Source organism: Rattus norvegicus, chromosome 2 (assembly GCF_021556685.1).
Source record: "Rattus norvegicus strain SHRSP/BbbUtx chromosome 2, alternate assembly SHRSP_T2T, whole genome shotgun sequence".
NCBI lineage: Eukaryota > Metazoa > Chordata > Mammalia > Rodentia > Muridae > Rattus > Rattus norvegicus.
The window spans coordinates 63,174,893-63,187,975 of NC_141535.1; the positions used below are offsets into that span (position 1 = coordinate 63,174,893).

At 43.7% G+C, this 13,083-nt stretch overlaps 1 protein-coding gene across 8 annotated transcripts in view; it reads right to left on the reverse strand.

Annotated features, from left to right (window-relative positions):
- Nucleotides 1-8,555: 8,555 nt before the first annotated feature.
- Nucleotides 8,556-13,083, reverse strand: part of Pdzd2 (PDZ domain containing 2) — a 386,938-nt gene continuing 382,410 nt past the window's right edge. For 7 of the 8 annotated variants that reach the window (NM_022940.2, XM_087632881.1, XM_087632912.1 and 4 more), the window contains 1 exon segment: nucleotides 8,556-11,126. In NM_022940.2, coding sequence (NP_075229.2) covers nucleotides 10,963-11,126 — 164 coding nt within the window. In that variant the 3' untranslated portion in view covers nucleotides 8,556-10,962. 8 annotated transcript variants of the gene reach the window in all.

Below are 13,083 nucleotides of genomic sequence, written 5' to 3' on the forward strand. Positions count from 1 at the left end.
AGCAAGCATGTCATTGGATTTTTGTGTTATTTGCTTTGCTTTAGGTGAAGTTTTACTTAGTATGGCACGGTAACATTTCAACTGCACGTCTTGCGTAAACTGTGTGGAAAGAGCCAGCTAGGAAATGCTTACACTTGGCATGCCACATACGGTGTTTGCTGCAGAAACTCAATTCTGCTGAATGAAAGCTGTCACTGACAATACAAATAAAAGGTGGTAAAACACTAAGAAAGCAGGCAGAGAGAGTTTTTGCCACTAAATGGGTTTGCCATCCCCTTTATAATGATATGTAGGGAAAGATATTAAAATAGCCTGTCTCCTTCCTAAATGATACTACCATTGGCAATAAATATTTTTTTCTTTTTTCTTTTTTTACAAAAAGCAGAAAACTGACACTAGTACACTGAAATTAAAGAATAAATTAAGAAAATTAATTTTGTTATTTTATGAGTATGAGTGTTTTTCTTGCATGCTATGTATGTGTACTTGGGGAGTGCCTGCCAGAGGCCAGAAAAGTGCATCATGTGGTGCAGGGACCTATACCCAGGTAGGTCCTCTGAAGAGCAGGGAGTGCAATTAACTGCTGAGCCATCTCTCCAGCCCCCACTCCCCCCTTTGTTTTTGAGACAAGGCTTCTCTGTGTAGCTTTGGCTGTCTTGGAACTCACTCTGTATATCAGGCTGTCCTTGAACTCAAGAGATCTGCCTGCCTCTTCCTCCTGAGTCCTGCTGGGATTAAAGAGGTATGCCACCAGCACCCAGCTGTACTGACATTTCTTTATTTGGTGAAGCTTTTACTGTTTTTCTTTTGCAGGAGTTGAGAAGTAAAGTAACAGGAAGAATAGATGTTTGTAACAGACTTACTTAGACAGTGATATATAGGCACTGGGGTTCTGGCCTGCACCTCTCTGTATTTCAGGATGGTGTTTACACTTGACTCAGCCTCTGAGTGGCTCCAGTACCAGAGGAGAAACTTCTACATCAGAAACCGTTGCTTATGTGTCTGCCTGGCTCTCTGTTTCTGTATCTCTTAACTCATCTCATCTTTATCTTTTTGTCTCGTGTCTTGGAACTCACCATGTAGACCAGGCTAACCTCAAACTCACAGACACCCACCCACCTCTGCCTCCCAAATGTTGGGTTTAAAGGAGTGCACCACCGTGTCTGGCAGGAGCCTCTTAAAAGCAAGAATGATGGCTCTTTAATGGAAATCATTTTTCTGTGTGCTAGCACTAGTATTCCTTTCTGCTAGTCACAGTTAAAAGCTGTTACCCAAGGTGGCAGAGGCAGTGGATTTTTATAAGGTCCGTGTGGGTGCTTGCTGTGTCTGAGAATGAACAGTTACTATTTTCTTTGGCTTCTTTGTGCAGTGTTTAATTGATGAGCTTTCTGTTAGGAACCACACCAAACCTGAACTAGCCCAGTGGTCTGTCAGAAGCTGTGTGGAGACATTCTGTGTGCCTGCGAAGTCCTGCGACTTCTCATTCCTAGTCGGCTCAGATTCCCACGTCTAGGAGCTACTGAAACCTTGATCCCAGAGTGACTGAGTAAACAGGGATGGCATCCAGTTACACTTTTTCCTTTCCTACTCGGGCACCAGGAGGGGGCTATTTTCTTGAGAGACAACCAGAGCAGCAGATATGCAAAAAGTTCTTCAGGCAATTTAGAGGATATACCAGTGTAATTTATTTAAATGATAGAGATGTGAGAGATTGGCTTCTTTTAGAAGAAGCATAAATATGTTTAAGGGCCTAGAATACTACCACTCTGAGGCAGAACTGACTAGGAACTTCTGATTTAGTCCATCATTAGGCTTTTTTAAAAAATTTTTTTTATTTTAAGTACACTTATTTACTTGCACATATGACTGTGTGAGGATGTCAGTCCCCTGGAACTGAAGTTACAGACAGCTGTGAGCTGCCATGTGGGTGCTCGGATTTGAACTCCAGGTCCTCTGAAAGAGCAGCCAGTGCTCTTCACTGCCGAGCCGTCTCAGGCCCCAGAGGGCATATAACTATAAGTGCCCTAACTTTGATCACTCAACAAATAAGCATGGATCTATCTGGTGAGTGGTACCCTTCAGCCTATTGATCTCAGGGTTCATGCCTGTCAGGGGCGGCTGGGAAATAGGAGCCATGCATTTGTGTGAGAAATTTATGAAGTTCATTTAACCTAAACGTGTGGCCTCCATGGTGGATGTTAGAGCTGCTGCCAGTTACGGCACTCCGTCCTTCTGTCTTGTCGTATAGGACCGACAAACGAGTCCTGGACCCGTCTTGTAAGGTCATTGTGCCATGCATCGAGCAACCCTGGCAGAGTTGTGTCTTAACCTTGAAGTGTTCTTCAGGGAGCTGTGGGTGGTAACATGGTTTTAATTGTGCACTTACCCTCAGCCTGACCTGGGTGTGCATTTACACCCAGAGTGGATAGACACCAAGGACCGCTGAAGTGTAGTGTGCTTAAAGTAAACGGTGTCTTTTTGAGTGGTTCCGATGTATAGCTTAGCTCCCGACAGGGGATTCCTCTCTCATACTCGGTTACTGGAAGTAGTCTTGAGAGTACAACTTATGTTCTCTGACTTTTGTAGGGAAAACTCACAGAGATGGACTGCATGCAAGAGTAAACATTGAAAATAACCAGTGATGACCAGCTGGTTTCTAGGGTCTGTGCTGACTTAGTTACCTCTACCAGTAACATGGATATTGGCCTCCGCACTCATGGAGACGGCATCGTCAGGGTTGACTTTTGCTCAGCTCGTGTGGCAGCACCACAGGTTGTTAGTGTTTAGAATCTTTTTTTTAAATTTTTTTTTATTAATTTTTATTTATATGAGTACACTGTAGCTGTTTTGAGATGCACCAGAAGAGGGCACCAGATCCCATTACAGATGGTTGTGAGCCACCATGTGGTTGCTGGGATTTGAACTCAGGACCTCTGGAAGAGCCGTCAGTGCTCTTAACTGCTGAGCCATCTCTCCAGCCCTAGTGTTTAGTATCTTTACTGGTGATTTGCATTTTGGTTGCAGACTTCGATTTGTTCTTCTCTCATATTTTGTAATGAGCCTTATGTATTCATTTTCAGGACTTATCCCTGTGTTTGCAGTGTGACTGGTTTTCTCAGTCGGAAGCATCGGCATGTTGTTTGCTTTTTTTCCTTAATATCAGGAAGGTAGAACATACAGTGCTTGAATGTGGAACCAATGGAGTGGTTTCTTTTTTAACTGAATTTTATGCATATCACGTATATGAATGTTTTGCTTGCCTGTGTGTTGTACCGTGTGTGTGCCTGGTGCCGCAGGCCAGAGGAGGATGTCATGCCTCCTGGGACATGGAGCCACAGATGGTAGTTGAGTTGCCATGCGGGTACAGCGAATTGAACTTGGGCCCTCTGCAAGAGCAGTGGATGTTCTTAATCTGAGCTGTCTCTCTGCACCCAGTGAGTGGGAATCTTAATTGTCGTGCTAAAGATACTTGCCTGGGGGTTAGAGTATAGACTAGCTATTCTTTTCCAGGAGATATGATTAATAATTGGAAAGACCAAATATGGATTATAGATATACCTACATACGAATATTTTACTAAAAGCAAGGTTAAAATAAAAAAAAATAGGTTAATGAGTTCAGGCAGATATACTTAAAGCTGCTGTTAGGGTCACGAGACAGCCTTGGGAGAAGCTGCTCAGGGGTACCCTCCAGCTCCAGCCTTCCTGTCCGGGTGTGTCTTTGATTTCCCTTTTTCTACTCAGGTCTTTCATTTCTTTAAATCTGTAGGTTCTCTCAGAATGCTTCCTTTTTTTCTTCTTGTGAAATGGTTGTTCACGTCACTGGAATGTTTGTCCTATGGAATTCAGACTGTGTAACTTAATAAGTTTTTTTTTGTGTTTTTTTTTTTTTTTCTTTTTCTCGGAGCTGGGGACCGAACCCAGGGCCTTGCGCTTGCTAGGCAAGTGCTCTACCACTGAGCTAAATCCCCAACCCCTTGTGTTTTGTTTTTTTAATCTCTCAGGAACTGGGTATTAACTCTGGAGGGTGTCCAGGGTTTGGTTTCCTTGTGTCAGCGAGACTCTTTTCTAGTGGTGGTGTGTACTTTCATAAGGAGACACATACATACAACCTTTGTGCCATTATCCACCTGGTGATGAATTCTCATTCTGGTTTCTGGTTGTCTTCCTCTGCACTTTCCCCTTGCCCCTATTCTCGGTTCCTCTCCCTTTTGAGACAGGGCTGCCTTGAAACTCAGGGTAGCCTGGGTGTCCTGGAATTACAGCTGTGAGCCTCTGTCCCCAGATAATCCTGGAGTTTATGGGGATGGTGGAGTGGCACCTTTATGCCCTAGAAGGTTTGTTATCTCCAGTACCTTCCTGCACATTTCACAGGGGAAGGGTAGGATACATTCTTAGAGCTTACTTGCCTGTTTTCAAAGAAGTTAACTTCCTGATCCTGCCTAAAGAATTTATGACATCAGCAGCTGGAGAGATGGCTCAGCTTGCGGAAGACCAGAGTTGGATACTTGTTTACAGTCACCTATAACTTCAGCTCTGGCTTCCATGGCTACCTGTACACACATGTACATAAAAGGCAGTTGTTTATATGTTTAAATAAATAAATATATTTATAGTTGTTTAATAGCTGTAAACTAGTTGTGTACATCATATATTGCCATAGACATTTTATATATCCTATTATCCACATTAATACTCAAACTTCCTATCTTTGGGCAATTCTCTTCAAAGATCTTTCTAAAAAACATTTTCTGAGGGACTGGAGAGATGGTTCGGCAGTTAAAAGCACTAGCTGCTCTTTCAGAGGATCTGAGTTCAATTCCTATCACCTACATAGCAGCTCACAACTGTCTGTAACTCCTGTTCTGGTGGGATCTGACACCCTCATATAGACATTCGTGCAGGCAAAAAGCTAATGCACATAAAAAGAAATTAAAAAGAAAATGCTTTCTGTCTGGATGAATACAGTTCTGTTAATGAGAGAGAGGGAAGGAGGGAGGGAGGGGGAGAGAAAGAGACAGACAGACAGACACCGAGACTTTTTAAGAGTTTCTTCTTCCACCTTGGGTTCTGGGGATCAGAGTCAGGTCAACTGGCTTTAGAGATAAATGTTGCCACCCACAGAGCCATCTCTGAAGCCTGGTTCTTCTGATTTATCTTATTACATAGTTCCAGTAGTCTTTTGATGACCTCTTGGTGTGTGGCAAGAGATTCTAGGTTTACTTTGTACATTCCTACCCCCTACTTGGAATCATCAATGTCTCCAGCGAGCCAGATTGTTTTCCATGACATAGTGCTTCAAGGCTACACTTTATTCTCCTACTCGGTGTACTGCTTCTACTTCGAGTGTTGCTTTTAGAGAAAAAAAAAACGGAATATGTGTTTTCATGAATAAAGACGATGACCATCTGGAGATGGCAGAGGCGATACACTCAGATACAATTAATGTTCTGAACTGTACTCTTCTAACATTTTATGTATTTTACTATATTAACCAAAAAATTTAAAGTACTTCATGGCTTTCTGTTGATCCTTCAGATTCACATGTAGAGCTGTGAGGCTTCTCCTTGTCTTGTCCATATCAACAATCTAGTTGTCAAGATTGGTGGTGAGCAAATTAAAATACTGTATTTGTTTCTTCTCTTTATACTCAGAACATCCTTAGAGCAGAGTTTGTTTATTGGCAGTCTTGGATTGAGCCTGAGACATATGTGCTGGTCAAGTGCTGAGCTGTGCTGCAGTTTACCCTCACCCCTCACTTTTGGTAATATCTGCACTGTAAGAGCATCCCCTCTGTGCCCTACTACTGTTTTAATCTTTGGCACTCCTCAGGTGCATACACTTACTGCTCATCGAGAATTGTCCCCGATTGTGCTCATGTCTCCTCAGAGCTGCGGCCCTCTAGTACACAGTCTTCATAATACAGTTGTGACCTCCAATCATAAAACTACTTCCCAACTAATTTTGCTACTCTTCTGAGTTGTAAAACCCGTGTTGGCCCACAGGTTTGAAGACCACTGTCCAAGAGCTTCCTGTCTGTTTGTGAGAATGTATCCCAAGCTTTTGTATGCTGAGCATAGTCTGTGGCCTTTCCTTGGAAGTCAGTTGGGTTAAAATTTTTCAGTCACATTTGGTTTCTTTTCTGTTTTGAACGTTCTTTTTGGTATAAAGTATTCTCATCAAACCCTGGTACTTGTGATATTCTATCTCTTGTGAATATGTTCTTGTCTGTATGCCTTCTGGATATTTCTCCCAGTATTAACTGAAAGTGGCAAATTCTTTTAAGTGGTGTCTCAATTTTTTTTTTTTCTCTCGTTAATTTCAGGCAAGTTGGCTTTTAGTATTCCGCAGTCCCGCCATTGCATCTTCTATTCTTTACATGTGTAGGTATGTGCATCTATTGTGTGCATGTGTGTGAAGGACATGCTGATGTAGGGTGTTTTCCTCAGTCATTCTTCACCATATATGTTGAAGCAAGATCTTCCATTTGAGCCCAGAACTTGTCGCTGTAACTGGTGTGTGTAGCTTTGCTTGTGGCTCTCCCCCAGGTTTACTTTGTATTGGCTTCTAGACATTTCCCCCTTTTGTTCTCTTGTCTGTCTGAGGTATTGGTTTGCTATTTCATTAGGAACGGTTGTTTCTAATGACTCTTCTGACCCCCCTCCCCCCAGTTGTATGGGTTTATTTTGTTGTTTTTTTTTTTTTTTAAAGATTTATTTATTTATTTATTATATATAAGTACACTGTAGCTGTCTTCAGATACACCAGAAGAGGGCATCGGATCTCTTTACAGATGGTTGTGAGCCACCATGTGGTTGCTGGGAATTGAACTCATGACCTATGGAAGAGCAGTCGGGTGCTCTTAACCGCTGAGCCATCTCTCCAGCCCTGTTGTTTTTTTAATGTTCGTGTTGGTCACTCTCAGGAGCATCACCTTCACTTTTGGTGTCTCATTGGTCTGACGATCACTACTTAGGTAGGTACTAGGTAAGGGACCCTCCACCCCGTTTCCATGTCTTCAGAGCTGTGGTTCCAAAAATACACCATACCTGGCTTCTTAAATGGGTTGTGAGCACAAGCACTTTGGACTGTGTTCTCTTCACTTGTTTTCTATACAGGATGTTACCCTGCAGTGTGGGCTAGCCTTGGACTTGAAGTGATGAGCCTCCTGCCTCTGTCTCCCAGGTGCTGGAATTACAGATTTGTATCACTGTGCCTGGCCGCTTCCCGAGTAAACATTGGACTTATGCATATTTCTAGTTTCATGTGGTCATTTTATGTCATTCTTATGTATTTGAGCTCATTTTGAGGTTTAAAGTCACAGAGCTGGAGAGATGGCTCAGTGGTTAAGAGCACTGACTGCTCTTCCAGAGGTCCTGAGTTCAAATCCCAGCAACCACATGGTGACTCACGAACATCTGTAATGAGATCCGATGCCCTCTTCTGGTGTGTCCGAAGACTGTACTTAGATAAATAAAATAAATTAAAACAAAACAAAACAAAACAAAAAACCAAAAAAACTCACACAGTTCTTTTCCTGGGCATATCTCCTTTGCACAGGATTTAACAGACTTTAACTTCTCTCTTATCAACATGAATTCTTTGTCTTCCTGAAGAATAAGGATGGAGGGCATTTGCCTCTAGGTATGACTTTACCTGAACTATTTTACTCATTTTGGTTTTTTTGCTGTCCGTTTTATTTACTTATGTATTATTTATGGTTTCTCGAGAGAGAGGGTTTCTCTGTAGAACAGCCCTGGCTGTCCTGGAGCTAGCTCTGTAATCCAGGCTGGCCTTGAACTCAGAGATCCACCTGCCTCTGCCTCCGAGTGCTGGGATTAACAGCTGTAGTTTTGTTCTTTTGGAGACAGGAGCGCAGTACCTCAGGCTACCTTGAAGTATGGGTGTGCTCCAGAGCGGTGGCTGCTGGGAATTAAACTAGGACCTCTGGAAGAGCAGTCAGTTCCCTTAACCACTGAGCCATCTCTCCAGCCCCGAGAATGTATATTCTCGCCTCTTTTGTAGTATTTGTCTCTTCAGAGCCTTAATAGAGAAGATGGTTTTTATTTTACCCTGTGAAGCAGGACCCCAGAGCAAGTATGAGGAGGAACATAGGCTTTTCTCTGAGGAAGAGAAAACTTTCGTGAACAATGAGAGGAAAACCTGGCAAATAATTGCTTAGTGGCAAAGAGGGTCGGGTGGAAGTTGGAAATCGGGGATTTATAGTGGCATTCTTCATTGTGGGTGTGGGATGTGTCAGTAATAGCAGACATAGGTTCCAAGACTCTGGCCAGGATCCAGGCCTAGCTAGCTAGTGTGTGTGTCTTGTCTGTTGTGAGAGGAAGTGTGAATGGATCAGGCTTAAATGGGAGAAAGCAGCAGTTGCTATTGTTGTTAAGATGTAGTGAGAAGTGCTCAGGGATCTGTGAGAGCCAGATGGAGACATGTTAGAGGTGTGCTGCTTCCCCTTGCCTCTTACCTGTATAGGTGATACGGAATAAACAGCACAGTAAAAAGAGCCTTGGTATTACTCATCGCATAACAACGAGGCAAAGCCAAGTAGTAAGCAGTGTTTATTTTTTGAAAATTATTTAAAAAATTGTTTACAGAGAGGTGGATTTACATAACTTGGCAACATTTTTAAAATGTACAGGCCATTTCATATTTATTGCACTTACTCTTTAATATATAAGGCATTTTATCTTACATAAATAATGTATAATGTACAAGTGTGGTGCCAATTAAAGTCAACCCTACAATGTAATGCGATATGTGTGGGAGGGTGTGAATGAAACCCAACCTACATGAGCCTTCACGATATTGTCTTACAACTACGATTTGTGTAACACATTTTACCTCATAGCTTACTGTGAGTGACTGACCACATACAAAGAAAGAAAAAGGGTTAGAACAATACCATTAGTGTTCACTGCAGGAAGTGTGGGGATTTATTAGACTAATCAGCAATACTAGTCATGCCTTGAACACTGAACACAAATAAATAGCTTTCTATCTCAGGGTCAGAGACAGGGCTAGCTCTTGCTTCTTCCCTTACATTCCCAGTTAGCTGGGAAGATCCAGGCCAAATGCTTGATGACTTAACATGGTGTAGCAAGTCCTCCGTGTACTCTTCAGATAGGAGCTCTGGGGACACTTGGAAAGAGGCCATTGCTCCCGGAAGTCCTGTCTGTTCACAAAGGACTTAATAGGCATGACTGTAAGGGAGTAGAGGCAAACAAAAAGGAAAGAAAAAAATGGTTTTCCGTGCTGACTTAAAATTATCATTCAAGTAAGAAAGCAGAAAACTGACCCTTGAGACTTAAACGACAACCTAGCATGCACCTTGCACTGACGTCTTAAGAGTATCCTACTTGTAACTGTAAGGAAAAGAAGATGCTAAGCCAGTTTTCCTAGCTAACTCCTGGACTGTAGTTTTCTCTGTGAGACCTGTTGAAAATGAGCCAGGTATATCGCGTCCGCCTACGGGCCCTCTCTTGGGTCCTCTGCAGGCGGCCAGCAGGATCGGGCTCAGATGATGACGTACGAAGGCAACAGCAGCTCAAGCACCTCAGCCGTCTTTCCCCTAGACCCAGCTGTTAACCAGAGCGGCGAAACCATAGCATTGTGCATGCGTGATTTGAAAACGAGGTTTCCACCCAAGACCCCAGGACCCAGCACTGGGTGGCACCACCTGAGGAGAGGGTGGTGAACACTGTGCAGTCCTTTTCCTTGAGAATGACTCACCCTGTTTTTCCATTTTCCTTGTTTGGTAAAGGAAGCTGGCGAGGCTTTGGAATTTAAGAAAATGATGGTCAGTGCAAAGGGAGGAAAAGCCAGCTTGTGAGGAGGAAGGGCTTCGAAGAAGTTCACGGCAGCCAAGCCGGAGGAGTTTTACAAGCAGCTTGAGTCAAAATGATCAGTGGGACCCTAGTTTTAGCAAGAGGAAGAGTTTGCAAAACAGGAAAAACCAAAATAGCAAGAAGTTGAACCACCGCAGATCTCTGTCAGGGAAGAGAGCTGGACTGTAGTCCAGCTTCTTTAGGTCTGGAGGGGAAAGGAGAAAAGCTAACAAGAAATTTCCCCGAGAGGATGCTCCTCAGTCTGGACCACAGAATGCCTATGTTTGCAAGTCGAAGGATTGAACTCTCAAATTCCTTTCCGGTGGGGGGGGTGGTGGTGGTGGTGGTGGTGGGGGTGCATGTATGTGTGTGGAAACAGAAACACGCTGACAACTTTGCCTGTTTTTGTGTTGATCAGCCTTGAATTCGACCATGTACTCAAGTTTGAAAACTAGATGCAAGGTGCTTTCGGGCTAGAACTTCCTCCCAGGAAGGGAAGCTCACAGCGATTTATTGCAACTCGTCAGAACTGTCGCTCTGGAACGGCCTTATGACTTACACTCTGAAACAGAAAACCATCAGAACTTCCTAGTTCGTATCATACATTACGTTCATTAAAAAATAGCACTTTTTCTTTTTCACTGTTGGGTGATTCCTGAGCTCTGCCTAACAATTAGGTCATAAATTCATTTTCTTTACGTCTCATTTTCCTTTTCAAGGTAACATACGTAGCTCTGCCTTCCACTGCATGTACCTAAAAGCACTGTCATTTACTTACAAAATTATATAAATCTACATACATAAATCATTTTCGCTGGGGCATTTGTGTTATCCTCTGGTCCCTACTCACCAGGACTGATGCTGGGAGAGGTGGCAGGAGGGAGGTGAGGGTGCAGCTAGGCGTTCCAGATGAAGAGCACGTCCACTCTTGATCCGAGGCACTGAATGAAATGATGCCCTCCCAGCCCTGACGGTCCAGGTAGGTGGTTTCCAGAGTTCGGGCTTCATTGTAAAAGTACAATCATGGAATCTGTCTAAGCTGTTTGTTGATTCAAGAACCCATCGTTTAGAGAAGTCGTTCTGGTAAAGTAGTAAATCTAGGGAAGGAGATCCCTGTGAAAAATTCACGAATCCCTGTGCTTTCTGATCACTAGCTGCACGGGCCCTTCTGGAACAGACTTCATGATGTTCCAGGCATCGAAGTGCACCAGCCCGACCAAGGGCTTCCCATTAATGGCTAGGATCTCATCACCCGCTTCTATTGTTCCAGCTCGTTCGGCCGCACCGCCTGTCAGAACAAACGCAGAACCCACTGTTAACACCTGCATCTTTAAAAAGGCAGCTAAAAGTTTAAATGGTAAATATTCCTCAATGATGTTTCTATAGTCTTAGGCTAGGGGACTATTTTCCTTTTCTCTCTTTTAAACAGACATTCTCTCTCTATTTTGTATTATTTAACTTAGAGCAGTCCCTCCAATATAAACAAGTCCCAAGCCCACAATTCACAAAGGGAAGACAATGTATTTATAATAAAGAACCACAAATTCCTTTTTTGCCACCGGACCACTGCCGTCGTGAGTCACAAGCACGTTCCAGGGAAGGGCTTGTCTCAGGGTTCTCTGCTAGCACTAGCACACCCTCACCTGGCTGGAGTTGATGTCCGACTATGAAGGTACAGATGTATGAACTGGCCAAGAAAGGTCTGACCTCTCCACAAACTGGTATGCTCCACAGGGGCTTTGTTTTTCCTAACAGTGTCTACCATTTGGTTGAAAAAGTCGTTCATAAGCATCTTGAGACACACAAAGGATACAGATTCTAAATTCTGCCTGATTCGCCTGGAGTGGTGTTTACCAGCCAGTATGTTATAAAACTTAGCGGTGGGTCCTCCCACTCCAGTCTGAATCATTTGCAGCCTCTGTGACGGTGGTGTAAAGTCTGTGTACTCAAACAGTAAAATCACTTTAAATTAAAAACACAGCCTCATTAGCAAATACAGAGTTGGTCAAAGGAAACCAGGAAGGAACGAACACCAACAAACATCCAACAAGCTCATAGAAACGATATCATCCAAAATGTCAGCTGTCTGGCTTTGAGTATCACAGGTTACCTGCTCATCAGGTCGTGGGGACTGTGGTGACAACGTTACCAACGTACAGAGCTTCCCACATTCCTGTGTTACAGCTTTGTAGAAGCTAAAACACATTTACGAGCTCTTAGCAATCAAGCCCTCCTCTCTCTCCTCCCTGCTACTGTATACAGACCTAAAGCGCATTGGGGAAGAAAATGTTACCGCAGAAAAGATGCATTGAAATAGAAACTTCTGGGGCTGGAGAGGGGAAGGTAACTTTCTTAGAAATCGCAGATCTCAAAAAGCCGAGCAGATGCATGTTTCTGAAGCCCATTTTAGGTATTTAGGGCTGACAAGATGGCTCAGTGGGTAAAGGTGAAAGACTGATTCCTGAAGTTTGTCCTCTGACCATCATGGCCAGACACAAGATAATAAAAACGCTAAGAAGGTGCTGGAGAGATGGCTCAGCAGTTAGGAGTGCTGTTGCTTTTTGAGAGGACCCGGGTTCAGACCCAGCTTCACTTCCCAGCACCCATATCTGGTGGCTTATGACCACCAATAACTCTGGTATTGGGGGGTTCCAACATCTGGCCCTCTGGGCAACTGCCCTTGCATGGTGTATACCGTACACATTTTTTTTGAATCACAAAAAGTGCTATTTATGTACCTGTGATTGCGGTTGATTACAAAAGAAGGTAAGAGCCTGAGAGAGATGAATGCCCACCTGTTGGGCTTTTGGGCTGGCAAGGCTCTCTGGGCTCCCATTCTGTACCCTGCACTGCTCTGCCTGAAGCCGGGACTCTGGGTAGCCTGCCTTTAGCTTCTAATGGGCTCTCAGGGGACTTTGCCTTCTTCTTCTGCGAGCTGATACTTGTGTGAGTACGCTTACATGAATCGCTTCATGCTTCCCTTATGCCATTCTCTGTTCTCTCTTAGTGAGTATGGGGGTTCTCCTCTCCTAGTACTGCTTTGACTATGTATTGCACACAGCATGCCTGACTCCAGATTTGTGCCTGTTTTCTGCTAGCATGTGGGGCCATAAACAGAGACAGCCTGTCTTGGATGCTAGTGTAAGCTACCACACAAGCTGTCTTGCTTCTAGTTCCTGTCAGGGGAGGGTCCAGTCCTTCCCATCACTGGATACCTACCTTTGGCAGTCCCACAGAGTCAGGAG